Here is a 24,394-nt window from a genome sequence, read left to right as displayed (position 1 = left end):
GTAAAGAGAGAGAGAGAGAGAGGTAGAGAGAGAGGTAAAGACAGAGACAGAGAGAGGGGTAAAGACAGAGAGAGAGAGGTAAAGAGAGAGAGAGAGGTAAAGAGAGAGAGATGGGGTAAAGAGAGAGAAAGAAAGAGGTAAATACAGAGAGAGAGAGAGAGAGAGAGAGGGCTAGTTCTAATACAGAGCACCAACCTGAATCATCACACAGACAAAATTAAGCCATAACTTGTAAAGTGATTAAAAGGGGATAAAGAAGGAATGGGTAAATGTTAGCTATGGAATGGGGAGATGCTAGCTATGGGATGGAGAGATGTTAGCTATGGGATGGGGAGATGTTAGTGTCATGACGTTGGCCTCTTTGAGTACAGGGAGGACAGTTGACCCCCTCCCCCCTTGCACCATCCCCCAACCTACCTCCCCCCACCCAGGCCCTGTGTGAAAGGGTTGTAAAACTCTAAGAGGAGAATCTCTTGCCACATGTCCCATAGAGAGACACAGGAAATTCTTCCAACTCACAGAATTGGGGAACCGAATGACATTTAGGTTCTGGAGAAGGTATGAAAGATTGGTGAAGAATCCAGCTACGAACTGGTCCGCTTGGTACAATTTTGTGATACTCAGAAGAGACAATATAGCCATATTACCATAAAACTGTTTATATAATAGCCTCAGCGATGAGACTTGCATACACATGGTTGTATAAAATGTATTAATAAGGATAAAGCTATTTGTAATACATTGAGATGCTATGTACTGATGTTAATGTGATAGAATTGTATTTCTGTACCAAGCTTAACTCAGTCATCGGCACGCCCCCAGGGACACAGACAGGACCAGGCGTCATGTGACAAGCCTGTTCTATGTTCACTATAAAACTATACCCTGATCTACTTTCTTCAGACCCGGCCTCCACTCCATTGCGAGTTGGCCAATAGGTTTGACCATCCAAGTACTCTACTGAAAGTGAACTATACCACGTGGTTAACTTTTAGACTATTGATACTGACAGAATAAGAACAAGTCTTTGATATTAATTAATAGTCTGCAGCTAGAAATGATATCATTGAACGCGAAGACCAACGAAACATCCATTCTATGACGACATTAATGAATGTCGCTTTGAAAGATGCATTCTAACCGAGAGAGAGAGAGAGAGAGAGAACTCTCCAACAGAACGACGCTGCAACAAGGATCCCGACGACACACTGAGCGTAAATATATATTGATTGCAATTGTTCTCGAATGAGTGAGCGTTCATGTGCAAAGGATTAGCATATCAATTGTTAATATTATTGAACTCTGTAGGGTCTTCTCAGCTGCCCTTTATGACCCATTGTTCAACAAGACACCAGCCATGCCTGTTAGCCACTAGGGCACATTACTCTACCAATTCTTTGTGATGATAATTACTGTTTGTATACTTTCTGTGAATTACTTAGTTTAGTAAATAAATGATTTTAAGACAATTGATGTATGGATGACTCTTAGTAAAGACTGGGTTCATGCAGATACAACAATTTACGACGTTTGGAATGAGACTGGACGCGAGGTAAAATACACCATTTAAACCAGAAGATAATCGGCCTATACTATAATAGAATAGAATATATAATGTTATAATATAGGAAAGTTATATTAGGGAAATTATAACTTTGTAATCTGAATATTTTCCTTGGTGCCCCGATCTCCTAGTTAATTACAATTAAACGATTAATCAGTTTGATCGCGTGACAATAATTACAGGGAGTTAACCTCTATGGGCTAGGCGGGACGAATTGCGTCCCACCTACGTAACAGCCACTGCTATCCTGTGGCGCGATTTTCAAAACCTTAAAAATCCTATTACTTCAATTTCTCAAACATATGACTATTTTACAGCTATTTAAAGACAAGACTCTCGTTAATCTAACCACACTGTCCAATTTCAAAAAGGCTTTACAACGAAAGCAAAACATTAGATTATGTCAGCAGAGTACCAAGCCAGAAATAATCAGACACCCATTTTTCAAGCCAGCATATAATGTCACCAAAACCCAGAAGACAGCTAAATGCAGCACTCACCTTTGATGATCTTCATCAGATGACAACCCTAGGACATTATGTTATACAATACATGCATGTTTTGTTCAATCAAGTTCATATTTATATCAAAAACCAGCTTTTTACATTAGCATGTGACGTTCAGAACTAGCATACCCCCCGCAAACTTCCGGGGAATTCGCTAACATTTTACTAAATTACTCACGATAAACGTTCACAAAAAGCATAACAATTATTTTAAGAATTATAGATACAGACCTCCTCTATGCACTCGATATGTCCGATTTTAAAATAGCTTTTTGGTGAAAGCACATTTTGCAATATTCTAAGTACATAGCCCAGGCATCACGGGCTCGCTATTTAGACACCCGGCAAGTTTAGCACTCACCATAATCATATTTACTATTATAAAAGTTTGATTACCTTTTGTTGTCTTCGTCAGAATGCACACCCAGGACTGCTACTTCAATAACAAATGTTGGTTTGGTCCAAAATAATCCATCGTTATATCCGAATAGCGGCGTTTTGTTCGTGCGTTCCAGACACTATCCGAAATAGTAAAGAAGTGTCGCGCGCATGGCGCAATTCGTGACAATAAAATTCTAAATATTCCATTACCGTACTTCGAAGCATGTCAACCGCTGTTTAAAATCAATTTTTACGACATTTTTCTCGTAGAAAAGCGATAATATTCCGACAGGGAATCTCCTTTTCGGCAAACAGAGGAAAAAATCCCAAAGGCGGGGGCGGTCGGGGTCACGCGCATAAGCCCAGTGTCCCTTGATCGGCCACTTGAGAAAGGCGATAATGTGTTTCAGCCTGGGGCTGGAATGACGACATTCTGTTTTTTCCCGGGCTCTGAGCGCCTATGGACGACGTGGGAAGTGTCACGTTAGAGCAGAGATCCTTAGTAAATGATAGAGATGGAAAAGAAGTTCAAGAAATGGTCAGACAGGCCACTTCCTGTAAAGGAATCTCTCAGGTTTTGACCTGCCATTTGAGTTCTGTTATACTCACAGACACCATTCAAACAGTTTTAGAAAATTTAGGGTGTTTTCTATCCATATGTAATAAGTATATGCATATTCTAGTTACTGGGTAGGAGTGGTAACCAGATTAAATCGGGTATGTTTTTTATCCAGCCGTGTCAATACTGCCCCCTAGCCCTAACAGGTTAATTGATAAACATGTCTTCAGTTTAATAGTACCCCAAAGACACGACATTAGCTATGGGAGATGTTAGCTATGGGATGGAGAGATGTTAGCTATGGGATGGGGAGGTGTTAGCTATGGGATGGGGAGATGTTAGCTATGGGATGGGGAGATGTTAGCTATGGGAGATGTTAGCTATGGGATGGGGAGATGTTAGCTATGGGATGGGGAGATGTTAGCTATGGGATGGGGAGATGTTAGCTATGGGATGGGGAGGTGTTAGCTATGGGATGGGGAGGTGTTAGCTATGGGATGGGGAGATGTTAGCTATGGGATGGGGAGATGTTAGCTATGGGAGATGTTAGCTATGGGATGGGGAGATGTTAGCTATGGGATGGGGAGGTGTTAGCTATGGGATGGGGAGATGTTAGCTATGGGATGGTTGAGATGTTAGCTATGGGATGGGGAGATGTTAGCTATGGGATGGGGAGATGTTAGCTATGGGACCTACTGGACCTACTGGATCTACTGGACCTATTGGATCTATTGGACCTACTGGATCTACTGGACCTACTGGACCTATTGGACCTACTGGATCTACTGGACCTATTGGACCTAAAAATGACTGTTAGGGACACTAACTAAATGCCCCTCCAGAGAGCCATGTTATTCTGGATAATTAGGACGGGAATCAACCTGAGGAGACATCTCCAACGTTTACTTTAAATGTGAACGTGGGAACATTGCCTTTAAAAGGCGCTTTGTCCATACTGCTGTACAACATGACATGAATTGAATCCCGGCCTAACGATATAGTACTGCAAATGAAAATGAGCTATATAGCAGACAATCTGGTGAAGTACTTGTTGTGCATGGTCCCTGACTAGTGAGGTGCTGGGGAACAGGGTTCCTGACTAGTGAGGTGCTGGGGAACATGGTTCCTGATTAGTGAGGTGCTGGGGAACAGGGTCCCTGACTAGTGAGGTGCTGGGTAACAGGGTCCCTGACTAGTGAGGTGCTGGGGAACAGGGTTCCTGACTAGTGTGGTGCTGGGGAACATGGTTCCTGATTAGTGAGGTGCTGGGGAACAGGGTCCCTGACTAGTGAGGTGCTGGGGAACATGGTCCCTGACTAGTGAGGTGCTGGGGAACAGGGTCCCTGACTAGTGAGGTGCTGGGGAACAGGGTCCCTGACTAGTGAGGTGCAGGGGAACAGGGTCCCTGACTAGTGAGGTGCAGGGGAACAGGGTCCCTGACTAGTGAGGTGCTGGGGAACATGGTCCCTGACTAGTGAGGTGCTGGGGAACATGGTCCCTGACTAGTGAGGTGCAGGGGAACAGGGTCGCTGAATAGTGAGGTGCAGGGGAACAGGGTCCCTGACTAGTGAGGTGCTGGGGGACAGGGTCCCTGACTAGTGAGGTGCAGGGGAACATGGTCCCTGACTAGTGAGGTGCTGGGGAACAGGGTCCCTGACTAGTGAGGTGCTGGGTAACAGGGTCCCTGACTAGTGAGGTGCTGGGGGACATGGTCCCTGACTAGTGAGGTGCTGGGGAACATGGTTCCTGACTAGTGAGGTGCTGGGAACAGGCGTACCGCTGATGGCTCTTCGTATCTCGGTGGCAGCTGCCTCTCTCATCTCCAGAGAAGCCTGTTCACTGTACCAGGCTGTGTGTGGTGTACAGATCAGGTTGGGAGCATCCTTTAGAGGGCCTGTAGCAAAACTAGAGGGGGGGATAGAGAGAACAAGTATCAGACCCATCAGTCAAATCAGGCAGTGGCTTCTTCATCTCCTTAATCTTAATCCTTAATCTCCTCTCTTCATCTCCTCATCTCCTAATTTCCTCTCCTCGTCTCCTCACTTAATCTCCTCATCACCATAACTAACCCTCAGCACCATAACTAACCCTCAGCACCAGAACTAACCCTCAGCACCAGAACTAACCCTCAGCACCAGAACTAACCCTCAGCACCAGAACTAACCCTCAGCACCAGAACTAACCCTCAGCACCAGAACTAACCCTCAGCACCAGAACTAACCCTCAGCACCAGAACGAACCCTCAGCACCAGAACGAACCCTCAGCACCAGAACGAACCCTCAGCACCATAACTAACCCTCAACACCAGAACTAACCCTCAACACCAGAACTAACCCTCAACACCATAACCAACCCTCAGCACCAGAACTAACCCTCAACACCATAACCAACCCTCAACACCATAACTAACCCTCATCACCAGAACTAACCCTCATCACCAGAACTAACCCTCAGCACCAGAACTAACCCTCAGCACCAGAACTAACCCTCAGCACCATAACTAACCCTCAGCACCATAACTAACCCTCAGCACCAGAACTAACCCTCAGCACCAGAACTAACCCTCAGCACCAGAACTAACCCTCAGGTCCAGAACTAACCCTCAACACCAGAACTAACCCTCAGCACAAGAACTAACCCTCAGCACAAGAACGAACCCTCAGCACCATAACTAACCCTCAACACCAGAACTAACCCTCAACACCAGAACTAACCCTCAGCACCAGAACTAACCCTCAACACCAGAACTAACCCTCAACACCAGAACTAACCCTCAACACCATAACCAACCCTCAGCACCAGAACTAACCCTCAACACCATAACCAACCCTCAACACCAGAACTAACCCTCAGCACCAGAACTAACCCTCAGCACCAGAACTAACCCTCAGCACCAGAACTAACCCTCAGCACCAGAACTAACCCTCAGCACCAGAACTAACCCTCAGCACCAGAACTAACCCTCAGCACCAGAACTAACCCTCAACACCATAACAAACCCTCAAACCATAACAAACCCTCAACACCAGAACTAACCCTCAACACCAGAAGTAACCCTCAACACCAGAACTAACCCTCAACACCACAAGTAACCCTCAACACCAGAACTAACCCTCAACACCACAAGTAACCCTCAACACCATAACAAACCCTCAACACTATAACTAACCCTCAAAACCATAAATAACCCTCAAAACCATAACTAACCATCAACACCAGAACTAACCCTCAACACCATAACTAACCCTCAATGAAAGCTCCTAAAGTAAACTGTCCCCCTGGGAAGGTCCACCTGTTGATACTATGAAGGCCTATAGATCTGGAGTGACTCGTTGAAAGATGTCTATTGACCTCAACAGCACAGTCAGGTAAACTATACTGAGGTGTTACTGCCAGGTAAACTATACTGAGGTGTTACTGCCAGGTAAACTATACTGAGCTGGTAGAGGTGTTACTGTCAGGTAAACTATACTGAGGTGTTACTGTCAGGTAAACTATACTGAGGTGTTACTGTCAGGTAAACTATACTGAGCTGGTAGAGGTGTTACTGCCGGGTAAACTATACTGAGGTGTTACTGCCAGGTAAACTATACTGAGGTGTTACTGTCAGGTAAACTATACTGAGGTGTTACTGCCAGGTAAACTATACTGAGGTGTTACTGCCAGGTAAACTATACTGAGCTGGTAGAGGTGTTACTGTCAGGTAAACTATACTGAGCTGGTAGAGGTGTTACTGCCAGGTAAACTATACTGAGGTGATACTGTCAGTTAAACTATACTGAGGTGTTACTGTCAGGTAAACTATACTGAGGTGTTATTGTCAGGTAAACTATACTGAGGTGTTACTGTCAGGTAAACTATACTGAGGTGTTATTGCCAGGTAAACTATACTGAGGTGTTATTGTCAGGTAAACTATACTGAGCTGGTAGAGGTGTTACTGTCAGGTAAACTATACTGAGTTGTTACTGTCAGGTAAACTATACTGAGCTGGTAAAGGTGTTACTGCCAGGTAAACTATACTGAGGTGTTACTGCCAGGTAAACTATACTGAGTTGTTACTGTCAGGTAAACTATACTGAGCTGGTAAAGGTGTTACTGCCAGGTAAACTATACTGAGGTGTTACTGCCAGGTAAACTATACTGAGGTGTTACTGCCAGGTAAACTATACTGAGGTGTTACTGCCAGGTAAACTATACTGAGGTGGTAGGAGGTGTTACTGCCAGGTAAACTATACTGAGCTGGTAGAGGTGTTACTGCCAGGTAAACTATACTGAGGTGGTAGAGGTGTTACTGTCAGGTAAACTATACTGAGGTGTTACTGTCAGGTAAACTATACTGAGGTGTTACTGTCAGGTAAACTATACTGAGCTGGTAGAGGTGTTACTGCCAGGTAAACTATACTGAGCTGGTAGAGGTGTTACTGTCAGGTAAACTATACTGAGCTGGTAGAGGTGTTACTGCCAGGTAAACTATACTGAGGTGTTCCTGCCAGGTGAACTATATTGAGGTGTTACTGCCAGGTAAACTATTCTGAGGTGTTACTGTCAGGTAAACTATACTGAGCTGGTAGAGGTGTTACTGCCAGGTAAACTATACTGAGGTGTTACTGCCAGGTGAACTATACTGAGGTGTTACTGCCAGGTAAACTATACTGAGGTGTTACTGCCAGGTAAACTATACTGAGGTGTTATTGTCAGGTAAACTATACTGAGGTGTTCCTGCCAGGTGAACTATACTGAGGTGTTACTGCCAGGTAAACTATACTGAGGTGTTATTGTCAGGTAAACTATACTGAGGTGTTACTGTCAGGTAAACTATACTGAGGTGTTACTGCCAGGTAAACTATATCCTCATCCACTGTGTGTCTCACTTCAATGGTTCTGTGTAGTGGATGTCCACGTGTGTGTGTGTGTGTGTGTGTGTGTGTGTGTGTGTGGGTGTGTGTGTGTGTGTGTGTGTGTGTGCACGTGTGTCTCACCTGAACGGTTCTATCTCGTGCACGTCCAGGGCAGCGCCACGTATCCTCCCCTCCTTCAGGGCCTGAGCCAGGGCCTTCTCATCCACCAGCCCTCCCCGCGCTGCATTCACCAGGAACGCTCCCTGGCGCATCTATAAGGGTCGGGGGGGGGGGGGGGGGGGGGGGTGAAAGAGAAAGATGAGAGAGAGAGGGGGGGTTGATTTGATCTAAAGAGGGGCACCACCAACAAAGTTATTACAAAGAATTTGTTTGCGTCCTTCTTTTAAGTATCTTAATACAGATGACAAACTGATAGAGCTGGAGAAGAGAGACTAGAATACAGATGACAAACTGATAGAGCTGTAGAAGAGAGACCAGAATACAGATGACAAACTGATAGAGCTGTAGAAGAGAGACTAGAATACAGATGACAAACTGATAGAGCTGGAGAAGAGAGACTAGAATACAGATGACAAACTGATAGAGCTGGAGAAGAGAGACTAGAATACAGATGACAAACTGATAGAGCTGTAGAAGAGAGACTAGAATACAGATGACAAACTGATAGAGCTGGAGAAGAGAGACTAGAATACAGATGACAAACTGATAGAGCTGTAGGAAGAGAGACCAGAATACAGATGACAAACTGATAGAGCTGTAGAAGAGAGACTAGAATACAGATGACAAACTGATAGAGCTGGAGAAGAGAGACTAGAATACAGATGACAAACTGATAGAGCTGTAGAAGAGAGACCAGAATACAGATGACAAACTGATAGAGCTGGAGAAGAGCCTAGAACGTCTTTGACGCTCCACTGAATGCTCTTCTGAAAACATGACAAGCTGAGCACCTGGGCAACACATGCACACACACACACAAATGTCTGTCTCATCCCCATAGAGAGACATCTACACCTGAGGAAAATCAGCTCTGAAGGATGACTGTCAAAAGTGCTTTAAGAATTGTGTGCATGTGTACGTCCCAAATGAAACCCTAGTCCCAAATGGAACCCTATTCCCTTGATAGTGCACTACTTGGCTCAGCTCACATAGTTGGCTGTAGATGGGCATGTCCCAAATGGAACCCTATTTCCTTTATAGTGCACTACGTTGAGGACAAGATGACAGTTGATAACTGTACTAGACAACAACAAAAAACTGCTAGCGAGAAAAACAACAGCTCCAGAAAAATCCAATTAATATTCTTGGAAGAAACTGTAATCCCTTAAATCTAGACAAAATATGAAATCCAGGACATGAAAAGCCCTTGTGCTGCCAATCATCCTTTTATTATGGCTGTGTTCTACTCTGAGACACACACACACACACACACAGACAGACAGACAGACAGACAGACAGACAGACAGACAGACAGACAGACAGACAGACAGACAGACAGACAGACAGACAGACAGACAGACAGACAGACAGACAGACAGACAGACAGACAGACAGACAGACAGACAGACAGACAGACACGCACACACACACACACTAGAAAGAAAGCTTTACTTAGAAGCTCAGGGCTGTAGCCTGTCAGTGTCTGGAGGGGGGTGGAGAGAAAAGAAGACAAAATGTGACTGGTTTTGAGAAGATAAGAAGATGCAGCCTTGAGAGAACAACATAGAAGAGACAAAAGGAGAGGAGTTAAGAACTAGGTTAAGAGATAGAGCCTTCTCTATTCTGTTCTCTGTCTTTCTCTCAGATGTGAAGTCAACCAGAAAGAATAGAAACATGACAGAACAGAAGAGGAAACTGAGATAATGGAGGTATGTGTAATGCTCCTCTCCTCCACCAGGTGGCAGACTAGACAGACCAGATGGGGTATTGTTGTATTGACAGCAGCTCTGAGCAGTGAAGTCAACCTGAAAGAGTCAGAGAGGAAGAGGAAACAGAGAGAGAGGTCTCCTCCACCAGGTGTCAGACAAGACAGGGTCTGGTGTTATTGTGTAATATTGACACAGCAATAACATTTCCCCTCTCTGTGCTACTCAGCCAGTGGTGCAAAGTACTTAAGTAAAAATACTTTAAAGTACTAATTAAGTCATTTTTTGGGGGATCTGTACTTTACTATTTATATTTTTGACAAGTTTTACTTCACGACATGTGAGGATAATACAGTTCCACCGACGCGACCCGCTAACAAGGACTGCACCCCCCCCCCCCCTTCCCCGGGGCCCGATGTGAGTAAAACATTTAACCTGTTAGGGCTAGGGGGCAGTATTGACACGGCTGGATAAAAAACATACCCGATTTAATCTGGTTACCACTCCTACCCAGTAACTAGAATATGCATATACTTATTACATATGGATAGAAAACACCCTAAATTTTCTAAAACTGTTTGAATGGTGTCTGTGAGTATAACAGAACTCAAATGGCAGGTCAAAACCTGAGAGATTCCTTTACAGGAAGTGGCCTGTCTGACCATTTGTTGAACTTCTTTTCCATCTCTATCATTTACTAAGGATCTCTGCTCTAACGTGACACTTCCCACGTCGTCCATAGGCGCTCAGAGCCCGGGAAAAAACAGAATGTCGTCATTCCAGCCCCAGGCTGAAACACATTATCGCCTTTCTCAAGTGGCCGATCAAGGGACACTGGGCTTATCCGCGTGACCCGACCGCCCCCGCCTTTGGGATTTTTTCCTCTGTTTGCCGAAAAGGAGATTCCCTGTCGGAATATTATCGCTTTTCTACGAGAAAAATGTCGTAAAAATTGATTTTAAACAGCGGTTGACATGCTTCGAAGTACGGTAATGGAATATTTAGAATTTTATTGTCACGAATTGCGCCATGCGCGCGACACTTCTTTACTATTTCGGATAGTGTCTGGAACGCACGAACAAAACGCCGCTATTCGGATATAACGATGGATTATTTTGGACCAAACCAACATTTGTTATTGAAGTAGCAGTCCTGGGTGTGCATTCTGACGAAGACAACAAAAGGTAATCAAACTTTTATAATAGTAAATATGATTATGGTGAGTGCTAAACTTGCCGGGTGTCTAAATAGCGAGCCCGTGATGCCTGGGCTATGTACTTAGAATATTGCAAAATGTGCTTTCACCAAAAAGCTATTTTAAAATCGGACATATCGAGTGCATAGAGGAGGTCTGTATCTATAATTCTTAAAATAATTGTTATGCTTTTTGTGAACGTTTATCGTGAGTAATTTAGTAAAATGTTAGCGAATTCCCCGGAAGTTGCGGGGGGTATGCTAGTTCTGAACGTCACATGCTAATGTAAAAAGCTGGTTTTTGATATAAATATGAACTTGATTGAACAAAACATGCATGTATTGTATAACATAATGTCCTAGGGTTGTCATCTGATGAAGATCATCAAAGGTGAGTGCTGCATTTAGCTGTCTTCTGGGTTTTGGTGACATTATATGCTGGCTTGAAAAATGGGTGTCTGATTATTTCTGGCTTGGTACTCTGCTGACATAATCTAATGTTTTGCTTTCGTTGTAAAGCCTTTTTGAAATCGGACAGTGTGGTTAGATTAACGAGAGTCTTATCTTTAAATGGCTGTAAAATAGTCATATGTTTGAGAAATTGAAGTAATATGATTTTGAAGATTTTGAAAATCGCGCCACAGGATGGCAGTGGCTGTTACGTAGGTGGGACGAATTCGTCCCGCCGGTCCCATAGAGGTTAAATAGCTGTAAAATAGTCATATGTTTGAGAAATTGAAGTAATAGGATTTTTAACGTTTTGAAAATCGCGCCACAGGCTTGCAGTGGCTGTTACGTAGGTGGGACGAATTCGTCCCGCCTAGCCTAGAGAGGTTAAATAGCTGTAAAATAGTCATATGTTTGAGAAATTGAAGTAATAGGATTTTTAAGGTTTTGAAAATCGCGCCACAGGCTGCCAGTGGCTGTTACGTAGGTGGGACGCAAGCGTCCCACCTAGCCCATAGAGGTTAAACGTGTTAACCCTCGCAAGGCTGCCGGCCCAGATGGCATCCCTAGCCGCGTCCTCAGAGCATGCGCAGAGTGGCTGGTGTGTTTATGGGCATATTCAATCGCTCCCTATCTCAGTCTGCTGTTCCCACGTGCTTCAAGATGTCCACCATTGTTCCTGTACCCAAGAAGGCAAAGGTAACTGAACTAAATGACTATCGCCCCGTACCACTCACTTCTGTCATCATGAAGTGCTTTGAGAGGCTAGTTAAGGATCATATCACCTCTACCTTACCTGACACCCTAGACCCACTTCAATTTGCTTACCACCCCAACAGATCCACAAACGATGCAATCGCCATCACACTGCACACTGCCCTATCCCATCTGGACAAGAGGAATAACTATGTAAGAATGCTGTTCATTGACTACATCTCAGCATTCAACACCATAGTACCCTCCAAGCTCATCATCAAGCTGGAAGCCCTGGGTCTCAACCCCGCCTTGTGCAACTGGGTCCTGGACTTTCTGACGGGCCGCCCCCAGGTGGTGAAGATGGGAAACAACATCTCCACTTCGCTGACCCTCAACACTGGGGTCCCACAAGGGTGCGTGCTCAGCCCCCTCCTGTACTTCCTGTTGACCCACGACTGCGTGGCCATGCACGCCTCCAACTCAATCATCAGGTTTGCAGACGACATTAGTGGGCTTGATTACCAACAACAACGAGACGGCCTACAGGGAGGAGGTGAGGGCCCTCGGAGTGTGGTGCCAGGAAACAACCTCTCACTCAACATCAACAAAACAAAGGAGATGCTCGTGGACTTCAGGAAACAGCAGAGGGAGCATCCCCCTATCCACATCGACGGGACAGTAGTGGAGAGGGTGGAAAGTTTGAACCTGTTTGGGCTAGGGGGCAGTATTGAGAATTTTGGAAAAAATATGTGCCCATTTTTAACTGCCTCCTACACCAACTCAGAAGCTAGAATATGCATATTATTGTTCAGGTTTGGATAGAAAACACCCTAAAGTTTCTAAAACTGTTTGAATGGTGTCTGTGAGTATAACAGAACTCCTATGGCAGGCAAAAACCTGACAAGGTTTCATGCAGGAAGTGGCCTGTTTGACAAGGAGTCGTGCGTCTTGCATCTGTTTATTGAAGAGTAAGGATCTTAGCTGTAACGTGACAATTCCCAGGGCTCCAATAAGCTCTCAGGACCCGGGAAAATCATGAAGGTTGACGAGGCAGCCTCAGGCTGAAACAGATTATCACCTTATCCAAGTGTCCCATTAGGTGACAATGGAATGAGGCGCGTGCGCGATTAGCCCCCGTGGAGTATTTTAATTCAGCTGTTTAGTTTATTGCAGATTCCCGGTCGGAATATTATCGCTTTTCTACGAGATAAATGGCATAAAAATTGGTTTTAAACAGCGGTTGACATGCTTCGAAGTACGGTAATGGAATATTTAGACATTTTTTGTCACGCCATGCGCCATGCGCATATATAAAATATAAAATCTATAAAATGTTTCTATTTAAGGTCAGGAAGTAGGCTATTTACTTTGAACAAGATTGAATACTCAACAATGACATATACAGCAAACAATGACATTTTGTTTATGAATGCAGAGCCAACCTAACAGGATAACACTATATTAAGAAAACATGAGAAGAAAAATAACATAATGGATTCTATAAGGATTCCTGTACAAAACACATTTTAACCGTACAGGAATTTCATTAAAGAAAAGACAAAATTGAGATGCTAAAATCCTCTCAATGAAAAGTTGAGACATGTCCTCTGTGTGCATCTGGCATTTGTTTTGAAAAGTGAGTGATCATGGTGTAAAGAGATCCTGGGGCTTGTGTTGGTAAGACCTGATGTTGTACAATGGGTCAAGTGTTCCCAAACTTTTTCACTCAGGCCCCCCTTCCAGGATTGGGGAAAGGTATGCAATGACTGACATGACGAGAAAAAACTGATGATGCACTTCCCAATTTGTGCATTCTACTATTACAACTTTCAAGAGTAAGTTAAAAGCCGGACTGAGTTGTATGAACTGAATGCATTCACTACTGTAAGTCGCTCTGGATAAGAGCGTCTGCTAAATGACTAAAATGTAAATGTAAATGTAATGCGCACGACCGTGGATTACCATTCGTATAGTGTCTAGAACGCACGAACAAAACGACGCTATTTGGATATAACTATGGATTATTTGGGACCAAACCTACATTTGTTATTGAAGTAGAAGTCCTGGGCGTGCATTCTGACGAAGAACAGGAAAGGTAAGAACATTTTTTTCATAGGAAATGTTATTATGGTGAAGGCTAATCTTGCCGGGTGTCTAAATAGCTAGCCGTGATGGCTGGGCTATGTACTTAGAATATTGCAAAATGTGCTTCATCCGAAAAGCTATTTTAAAATCGGACATATCGAGTGCATAGAGGAGTAATGTATCTATAATTCTTAAAATAATTGTTATGCTTTTTGTGAACGTTTATCGTGAGTAATTTAGCAAACTGTTAGTAAATTCCCCGGAATTTTGCGGGGGGTATGCTTTTTCTGAACGTCACATGCTAATGTAAAAAGCTGTTTTTTGATATAAATATGAACTTGATTGAACAGACATGCATGTATTGTATAACATAATGTCCTAGGTGTGTCATCTGATGAAGATCATAAAAGGTTAGTGCTGCATTTAGCTGTGGTTTGGGTTTTGGTGACATTATATGCTAGCTTGAAAAATGGGTGTCTGATTATTTCTGGCTGGGCACTCTCCTGACATCATCTAATGTTTTGCTTTCGTTGTAAAGCCTTTTTGAAATCGGACAGTGTGGTTAGATAAACGAGAGTCTTGTCTTTAAATAGCTGTAAAATAGTCATATGTTTGAGAAATTGAAGTAATAGTATTTCAAACGATTCAAAAATCGCGCCACTGGATTAGACTGGCTGTTACGTAGGTGGGACGAATTCGTCCCGCCTAGCCCATAGAGGTTAAGTTCCTCGGCGTACACGTCACGGACAAACTGAAATGGTCCACCAACACAGACAGCGTGGTGAAGAAGGTGCAACAGCACCTCTTCAACCTCAGGAGGCTGAAGAAATTTGGCTTGTCACCCAAAACCCTGAAAAACTTTTACAGATGTACAATCGAGAGCATCCTGTCGGACTGTATCACAGCCTGGTACGGCAACTGCACCGCCCTCAACCGTAAGGCTCTCCAGAGGGTGGTGTGGTCTGCACAACACATCACCGGGTGCAAACTACCTGTCCTCCAGGACACCTACAGCACCCAATGTCACAGGAAGGCCAAAAAGATTATCAAGGACAACAACCACCTGAGCCACTGCCTGTTCACCCCGCTATCATCCAGAAGGCGAGGTCAGTACAGGTGCATCAAAGCTGGGACCGAGAGACTGAAAAACAGCTTTTATCTCAAGTCCATCAGACTGCTATACAGAGCCAAATCACTGGCCACTTTAATAAATGGATCACCAGTCACTTTAGAAAATGCCACTCTAAATAATGCCACTTTAATAATGTTTACATATCTTACATTACTCATATCATATGTACACTACCATTCAAAAGTTTGGGGCCACTTAGAAATGTACTTGTTTTTGAAAGAAAAGCAAAACATTTTGTCCACTAAAATAACATCAAATTGATCAGAAATACAGTGTAGACATTGTTAATGTTGTAAATGACTATTGTAGCTGGAAACAGCAGATTTATTATGGAATATCTTCATAGGCGTACAGAGGCCCATTATCAGCAACCATCACTCCTGTGTTCCAGTGGCACGTTGTGTTAGCTAATCCAAGTTTATCATTTTAAAAGGCTAATTGATCATTAGAAAAGCCTTTTGCAATTATTTTAGCACAGCTGAAAACTGTTGTCCTGATTAAAGAAGCAATAAAACTGGCCTTCTTTAGACTAGTTGAGTATCTGGAGCATCAGCATTTCAGGGTTCGATTACAGGATCAAAATGGCCTGAAACAAAGACCTTTCTTCTGAAACTCGTCAGTCTATTCTTGTTCTGAGAAATGAAGGCTATTCCATGTGAGAAATTGCCAAGAATCTGAAGATCTTCTACAACGCTGTGTACTACTCCCTTCACAGAACAGCACAAACTGGCTCTAACCAGAATAGAAAGAGGAGTGGGAGGCCCCGGTGCACAACTGAGCAAGAGAACAAGTACATTAGAGTGTCTAGTTTGAGAAACAGACGACTCACAAGTCCTCAACTGGCAGCTTCATTAAATAGTACCCACAAAACACCAGTCTCAATGTCAACAGTGAAGAGGCGACTCAAGAAAGCTGGCCTTCTAGGCAGAGTTGGTAGTTAATAATGATAACATATCATATATAATATATATATATATAAGGATGATGAGGTGTTAAGGACAGTCTGATTAATAACTCATATTAATAACTATATGAATGAATAACTTATTAATAACTATATGAATGAATAACTGACTGGGAGTCAGTGAGTTATACCATAAAGGTCAAAGGTCAGCTGTGTGTCTGTCCTCTCTACCTGTTTGATGGTGAAGTCGTTGATGAGATGGTGGTTGTGTTCGTTCAGGTTGCAGTGCAGAGACACACAGTCTGACTGGTAAAGGAGGTCCTGTAGGGTGTAGACGCGCTGGACGCCCAGGGAACGCTCCAAGCCGTCCTGCAGGTAGGGGTCGTAGAAGATCACGTTGAAGCCAAACACCTTGGCCCGCACGGCCACCGCCTGACCCGAACGACCTTCACACACAGAGAGCATGGTTTAGTCACAACATCAATACGCACGCAGGCACACACGCACGCACCCACACACAGAGACAGAGAGCATGGTTTAGTCACAACATCAATACGCACGCGCACGCACACACACACACACACACAACCTTACAAACAGCAAAGCCATATTGTGTGTGTCCTGTCTTGTCTTGTCCTGGGCCTGTCTTGTCCTGTCTCATCTCAGTGTGGGATGGGCAGCCAGATGGAGGAGCTCTCTGTTCCCTCTCTCGGTTCTCTCCTCTCCTCTCCTCTCCTCTCCTCTCCTCTCCTCTCCTCTCCTCTCCTCTCCTCTCCTCTCCTCTCCTCTCCTCTCCTCTCCTCTCCTCTCCTCTCCTCTCCTCTCCTCTCCTCTCCTCTCTCTCTCCTCCCTCTCTCTCTCTCCTCTCAATTCAATGGGTTTTATCTCTCTCTCCCCTCTCTCTGCTCTCTCCAACCCCCTCTACACCACCTGCCTAGTGTCTCATTGTCCCTTAGCCCAGAGAACAGGGCCTGGCACAGGACCCTTAGCATCAGCCTTGCCTACTCAGCCCTCCCCAACACAATTGTCAGGGAGAGAGAGTGTCCAGTCTGAGAGGAACGCTGAGCCATGCTGACATGGTAGAGAGAGTGTCCCGTCTGAGAGGAACAGACACAGCTGCAGCTCTCACTGGCTCCGGCGCAGACAAAGAGAATGAAAGACCTGTCCATACGGCCTGTGTGTGTGTCCGTGTCCCTGTCCATACGGCCTGTGTGTGTGTCCGTGTCCCTGTCCATACGGCCTGTGTGTGTGTCCCTGTCCATACGGCCTGTGTGTGTGTCCCTGTCCATACGGCCTGTGTGTGTGTCTGTGTCCCTGTCCATACGGCCTGTGTGTGTGTCCCTGTCCATATGGCCTGTGTGTGTGTCCCTGTCCATACGGCCTGTGTGTGTGTCTGTGTCCCTGTCCATACGGCCTGTGTGTGTGTTCCTGTCCCTGTCCATAGCGCCTGCGACATCCTACAGGCTGACTGACACAAAGGAAACAGCCAAGGAGGAGGAGAGAAGGTTGGCCAGAGCAGCCCTGCTGAAATGTACTGACACACCGTATGTTATCACTCCTACTGGACTGGACTGGACTCTACAGCCCACACAACAAATGGAGAAAGAGAGAGATAGAGAGACGGAGGAAGAGACAGGGACACTGGTCATGCTGTTGCTCCAGTTTCAAGTGTTCTGTCTGCAGCTATGGAACCCTGACCTGTTCACCGGACGTCCTACCTGTCCCAGACCTGCTGTTTTCAACTCTCTAGAGATAGCAAGAGCGGTAGAGATACTCTGAATGATCGGCTATGAAAAGCCAACTGACATTTACTCCTGAGGTGCTGACCTGTTGCACCCTCTACAACCACTGGGATTATTATTATTTGACCCTGCTGGTCATCTATGAACGTTTGAACATCTTGGCCATGTTCTGTTATAATCTCCACCCGGCACAGCCAGAAGAGGACTGGCCACCCCTCATAGCCTGGTTCCTCTCCAGGTTTCTTCCTAGGTTCTGGCCTTTCAAGAGAGTTTTTCCTAGCCACCGTGCTTCTACATTGCTTGCTGTTTGGGGTTTTAGGCTGGGTTTCTGTACAGCACTTTGAGATATCAGCTGATGTAAGAAGGGCTATATAAATAAATTTGATTTGATTTGTTTGGGGTTTTAGACTGGGTTTCTGTATAAGCACTTCGTGACATCGGCTGATGTCAAAAATGGCTTTATAAATACATTTGATTTGATTAATTGATTGAGGGAGAGACAGTGTCCACGATAAAGACCAACTGTGTCTCTCAGCCATACAGAGAGAGGGGGCATTAGAGAGAGAGAGAGAGAGAGAGAGAGAAAGAGAAAGAGAGAGCGAGAGAGAGAGAGAGAGAGAGACCGAGAGAGAGAGAAAGAGAAAGAGAGAGAGCGCGAGAGAGCGAGAGAGAGAGAGAGAGAGAGAGAGAGAGAGAGAGAGAGAGAGAGCAAGAGAGAGAGAGAAAGAGAGAGTGAGAGAGAGGGGGAGAGAGAGGGGGGAGAGAGAGAGATGAGAGAGAGGGAGAGAGAGCGAGAGAGAGAGAGACAGAGAGACAGAGAGACAGAGACACAGAGCGAGAGAGAGACAGAGAGAGAGAGAGAGAAAGAAAAAGAGAGAGAGAGACAGAGGGAGACAGAGAGACGGAGAGAGAGACAGAAAGAGACAGAGAGAGACAGAGAGAGACAGAGAGAGACAGAGAGAGACAGAGAGAGACAGAGAGAGAGAGAGAGAGAGAAGGGATGTAAAAGGAAGAGTATAAAACAGAAGAGTCCTTCCAAACACACAGTTCCTCACCGAAGCCTATTAGGCCAAGTGTCTCCCCACGGATGCGCGCCGCTCCGGACGCCACCTCTCTGATCTGCTCTACGCTCTGGACCCGCGTGCCCTCCCGGAGAGCCTGGTACAACCAGGTGTTTCGTCGGTACAGGTTGAGGATGTGACACATGGTGGAGTCTGCTGTCTCCTCCACGCAGGCCGACGGGATGTTACACACTGCTACGCCTGGGGCAGGAGGACACACAGAGTTAGAGACACCTGGGGGAGGAGGAGACACAGAGTTAGAGACAACTGGGGGAGGAGGACATACAGAGTTAGAGATGCCTGGGGGAGGAGGACATACAGAGTTAGATTAAGAGACACCTGGGGGAGGAGGACATACAGAGTTGGAGACACCTGGGGGAGGAGGACATACAGAGTTAGATTAAGAGGCACCTGGGGGAGGAGGACATACAGAGTTGGAGACACCTGGGGGAGGAGGACATACAGAGTTAGATTAAGAGGCACCTGGGGGAGGAGGACATACAGAGTTGGAGACACCTGGGGGAGGAGGAGACACAGAGTTAGAGACACCTGGGGGAGGAGGAGACACAGAGTTAGATTAAGAGGCACCTGGGGGAGGAGGACATACAGAGTTGGAGACACCTGGGGGAGGAGGACATACAGAGTTAGATTAAGAGGCACCTGGGGGAGGAGGACATACAGAGTTGGAGACACCTGGGGGAGGAGGAGACACAGAGTTAGAGACACCTGGGGGAGGAGGAGACACAGAGTTAGATTAAGAGGCACCTGGGGGAGGAGGACATACAGAGTTGGAGACACCTGGGGGAGGAGACATACAGAGTTAGAGACACCTGGGGGAGGAGGACAGAGTTAGATTAAGAGACACCTGGAGGACGAGGAGATACAGAGAGAGACACCTGGGGGAGGAGGACACATACAGAGTTAGAGACACCTGGGGGAGGAGGACATACAGAGTTAGAGACACCTGGGGGAGGAGGACAGAGTTAGATTAAGAGACACCTGGGGGAGGAGGACACACAGAATTAGAGACACATGGGGAGGAGGACATACAGAGTTAGAGACACCTGGGGGAGGGGGACAGAGTTAGATTAAGAGACACCTGGGGGAGGAGGAGACACAGAGTTAGAGACAACTGGGGGAGGAGGACATACAGAGTTAGAGATGCCTGGGGGAGGAGGACATACAGAGTTAGATTAAGAGACACCTGGGGGAGGAGGACATACAGAGTTGGAGACACCTGGGGGAGGAGGACATACAGAGTTAGATTAAGAGGCACCTGGGGGAGGAGGACATACAGAGTTGGAGACACCTGGGGGAGGAGGACATACAGAGTTAGATTAAGAGGCACCTGGGGGAGGAGGACATACAGAGTTGGAGACACCTGGGGGAGGAGGAGACACAGAGTTAGAGACACCTGGGGGAGGAGGAGACACAGAGTTAGATTAAGAGGCACCTGGGGGAGGAGGACATACAGAGTTGGAGACACCTGGGGGAGGAGGACATACAGAGTTAGATTAAGAGGCACCTGGGGGAGGAGGACATACAGAGTTGGAGACACCTGGGGGAGGAGGAGACACAGAGTTAGAGACACCTGGGGGAGGAGGAGACACAGAGTTAGATTAAGAGGCACCTGGGGGAGGAGGACATACAGAGTTGGAGACACCTGGGGGAGGAGACATACAGAGTTAGAGACACCTGGGGGAGGAGGACAGAGTTAGATTAAGAGACACCTGGAGGACGAGGAGATACAGAGAGAGACACCTGGGGGAGGAGGACACATACAGAGTTAGAGACACCTGGGGGAGGAGGACATACAGAGTTAGAGACACCTGGGGGAGGAGGACAGAGTTAGATTAAGAGACACCTGGGGGAGGAGGACACACAGAATTAGAGACACATGGGGAGGAGGACATACAGAGTTAGAGACACCTGGGGGAGGGGGACAGAGTTAGATTAAGAGACACCTGGGGGAGGAGGACACAAAGAGTTAGAGACACCTGGGGGAGGAGGAGACACAGAGTTAGAGACACCTGGGGGAGGAGGAGACACAGAGTTAGAGACACCTGGGGGAGGAGGAGACACAGAGTTAGAGACACCTGGGGGAGGAGGAGACACAGAGTTAGAGACACCTGGGGGAGGAGGACATACAGAGTTAGAGACACCTGGGGGAGGAGACATACAGAGTTAGAGACACCTGGGGGAGGAGGACATACAGAGTTAGATTAAGAGACACCTGGGGGAGGAGGACATACAGAGTTAGAGACACCTGGGGGAGGAGGACACACAGAGTTAGAGACACCTGGGGGAGGAGGACATACAGAGTTAGAGATGCCTGGGGGAGGAGGACATACAGAGTTAGATTAAGAGACACCTGGGGGAGGAGGACATACAGAGTTAGATTAAGAGACACCTGGAGGAGGAGGCCAGAGTTACATTGCCTTGCGAAAGTATTCGGCCCCCTTGACCTTTTCGACCTTTTGCCACATTTCAGGCTTCAAACATAAAGATATAAAACTGTATTTTTTTGTGAAGAATCAACAACAAGTGGGACACAATTATGAAGTGGAACGAAATTTATTGGATATTTCAAACTTTTTTAACAAATAAAAAACAGAAAAATTGGCCGTGCAAAATTATTCAGCCCCTTTACTTTCAGTGCAGCAAACTCTCTCCAGAAGTTCAGTGAGGATCTCTGAATGATCCAATGTTGACCTAAATGACTAATGATGATAAATAGAATCCACCTGTGTGTAATCAAGTCTCCGTATAAATGCACCTGCTCTGTGATAGTCTCAGAGGTCCGTTTAAAGCGCAGAGAGCATCATGAAGAACAAGGAACACACCAGGCAGGTCCGAGATACTGTTGTGGAGAAGTTTAAAGCTGGATTTGGATACAAAAAGATTTCTCAAGCTTTAAACATCCCAAGGAGCACTGTGCAAGCGATAATATTGAAATGGAAGGAGTATCAGACCACTGCAAATCTACGAAGACCCGGCCGTCGCTCTAAACTTTCAGCTCATACAAGGAGAAGACTGATCAGAGATGCAGCCAAGAGGCCCATGATCACTCTGGATGAACTGCAGAGATCTACAGCTGAGGTGGGAGACTCTGTCCATAGGACAACAATCAGTCGTATACTGCACAAATCTGGCCTTTATGGAAGAGTGGCAAGATGAAAGCCACTTCTTAAAGATATCCATAAAAAGTGTAGTTTAAAGTTTGCCACTAGCCACCTGGGAGACACACCAAACATGTGGAAGAAGGTGCTCTGGTCAGATGAATCCAAAATCGAACTTTTTGGCAACAATGCAAAACGTTATGTTTGGCGTAAAAGCAACACAGCTCATCACCCTGAACACACCATCCCCACTGTCAAACATGGTGGTGGCAGCATCATGGTTTGGGCCTGCTTTTCTTCAGCAGGGGCAGGGAAGATGGTTAAAATTGATGGGAAGATGGATGGAGCCAAATACAGGACCATTCTGGAAGAAAACCTGATGGAGTCTGCAAAAGACCTGAGACTGGGACGGAGATTTGTCTTCCAACAAGACAATGATCCAAAACATAAAGCAAAATCTACAATGGAATGGTTCACAAATAAACATATCCAGGTGTTAGAATGGCCAAGTCAAAGTCCAGACCTGAATCCAATCGAGAATCTGTGGAAAGAACTGAAAACTGCTGTTCACAAACGCTCTCCATCCAACCTCACTGAGCTCGAGCTGTTTTGCAAGGAGGAATGGGCAAAAATGTCAGTCTCTCAATGTGCAAAACTGATAGAGACATACCCCAAGCGACTTACAGCTGTAATCGCAGCAAAAGGTGGCGCTACAAAGTTTTAACTTAAGGGGGCTGAATAATTTTGCACGCCCAATTTTTCCATTTTTTATTTGTTAAAAAAGTTAGAAATATCCAATAAATTTCGTTCCACTTCATGATTGTGTCCCACCATGTTGTTGATTCTTCACAAAAAATTACAGTTTTATATCTTTATGTTTGAAGCCTGAAATGTGGCAAAAGGTCGAAAAGTTCAAGGGGGCCGAATACTTTCGCAAGGCACTGTAGATTAAGAGACACCTGGAGGAGGAGGACAGAGTTAGATTAAGAGACACCTGGAGGACGAGGAGATACAGAGAGAGACACCTGGGGGAGGAGGACACATACAGAGTTAGAGACACCTGGGGGAGGAGGACATACAGAGTTAGAGACACCTGGGGGAGGAGGACAGAGTTAGATTAAGAGACACCTGGGGGAGGAGGACACACAGAATTAGAGACACATGGGGAGGAGGACATACAGAGTTAGAGACACCTGGGGGAGGGGGACAGAGTTAGATTAAGAGACACCTGGGGGAGGAGGACACAAAGAGTTAGAGACACCTGGGGGAGGAGGAGACACAGAGTTAGATTAAGAGACACCTGGGGGAGGAGGAGACACTGAGTTAGATTAAGAGACACCTGGGGGAGGAGGAGACACAGAGTTAGAGACACCTTGGGGAGGAGGAGACACAGAGTTAGAGACACCTGGGGGAGGAGGACATACAGAGTTAGAGACACCTGGGGGAGGAGACATACAGAGTTAGAGACACCTGGGGGAGGAGGACATACAGAGTTAGATTAAGAGACACCTGGGGGAGGAGGACATACAGAGTTAGAGACACCTGGGGGAGGAGGACACACAGAGTTAGAGACACCTGGGGGAGGAGGACATACAGAGTTAGAGATGCCTGGGGGAGGAGGACATACAGAGTTAGATTAAGAGACACCTGGGGGAGGAGGACATACAGAGTTAGATTAAGAGACACCTGGAGGAGGAGGCCAGAGTTACATTGCCTTGCGAAAGTATTCGGCCCCCTTGACCTTTTCGACCTTTTGCCACATTTCAGGCTTCAAACATAAAGATATAAAACTGTATTTTTTTGTGAAGAATCAACAACAAGTGGGACACAATTATGAAGTGGAACGAAATTTATTGGATATTTCAAACTTTTTTAACAAATAAAAAACAGAAAAATTGGCCGTGCAAAATTATTCAGCCCCTTTACTTTCAGTGCAGCAAACTCTCTCCAGAAGTTCAGTGAGGATCTCTGAATGATCCAATGTTGACCTAAATGACTAATGATGATAAATAGAATCCACCTGTGTGTAATCAAGTCTCCGTATAAATGCACCTGCTCTGTGATAGTCTCAGAGGTCCGTTTAAAGCGCAGAGAGCATCATGAAGAACAAGGAACACACCAGGCAGGTCCGAGATACTGTTGTGGAGAAGTTTAAAGCTGGATTTGGATACAAAAAGATTTCTCAAGCTTTAAACATCCCAAGGAGCACTGTGCAAGCGATAATATTGAAATGGAAGGAGTATCAGACCACTGCAAATCTACGAAGACCCGGCCGTCG

The 24,394-nt window shown here is 45.7% G+C and overlaps 1 protein-coding gene across 2 annotated transcripts in view; it reads right to left on the bottom strand.

Annotated features, from left to right (window-relative positions):
- LOC145850536 (C-terminal-binding protein 2) overlaps positions 1–24,394 on the bottom strand; it is a 283,476-nt gene that overhangs the window by 3,361 nt on the left and 255,721 nt on the right. For both annotated transcript variants that reach the window (XM_082978774.1, XM_082978775.1), the window contains exons 4-7: positions 18,992–19,198; positions 16,426–16,640; positions 7,992–8,122; positions 4,788–4,915 (exon numbers count right to left, since the gene is read on the bottom strand). In XM_082978774.1, coding sequence (XP_082834900.1) covers positions 4,788–4,915; positions 7,992–8,122; positions 16,426–16,640; positions 18,992–19,198 — 681 coding nt within the window. The remainder of the gene's footprint in view (positions 1–4,787; positions 4,916–7,991; positions 8,123–16,425; positions 16,641–18,991; positions 19,199–24,394) is intronic.

This window comes from Salmo salar, chromosome 01 (assembly GCF_965601325.2).
Source record: "Salmo salar chromosome 01, fSalSal1, whole genome shotgun sequence".
NCBI lineage: Eukaryota > Metazoa > Chordata > Actinopteri > Salmoniformes > Salmonidae > Salmo > Salmo salar.
This window is presented reverse-complemented; position numbering and strand designations above follow the sequence as displayed.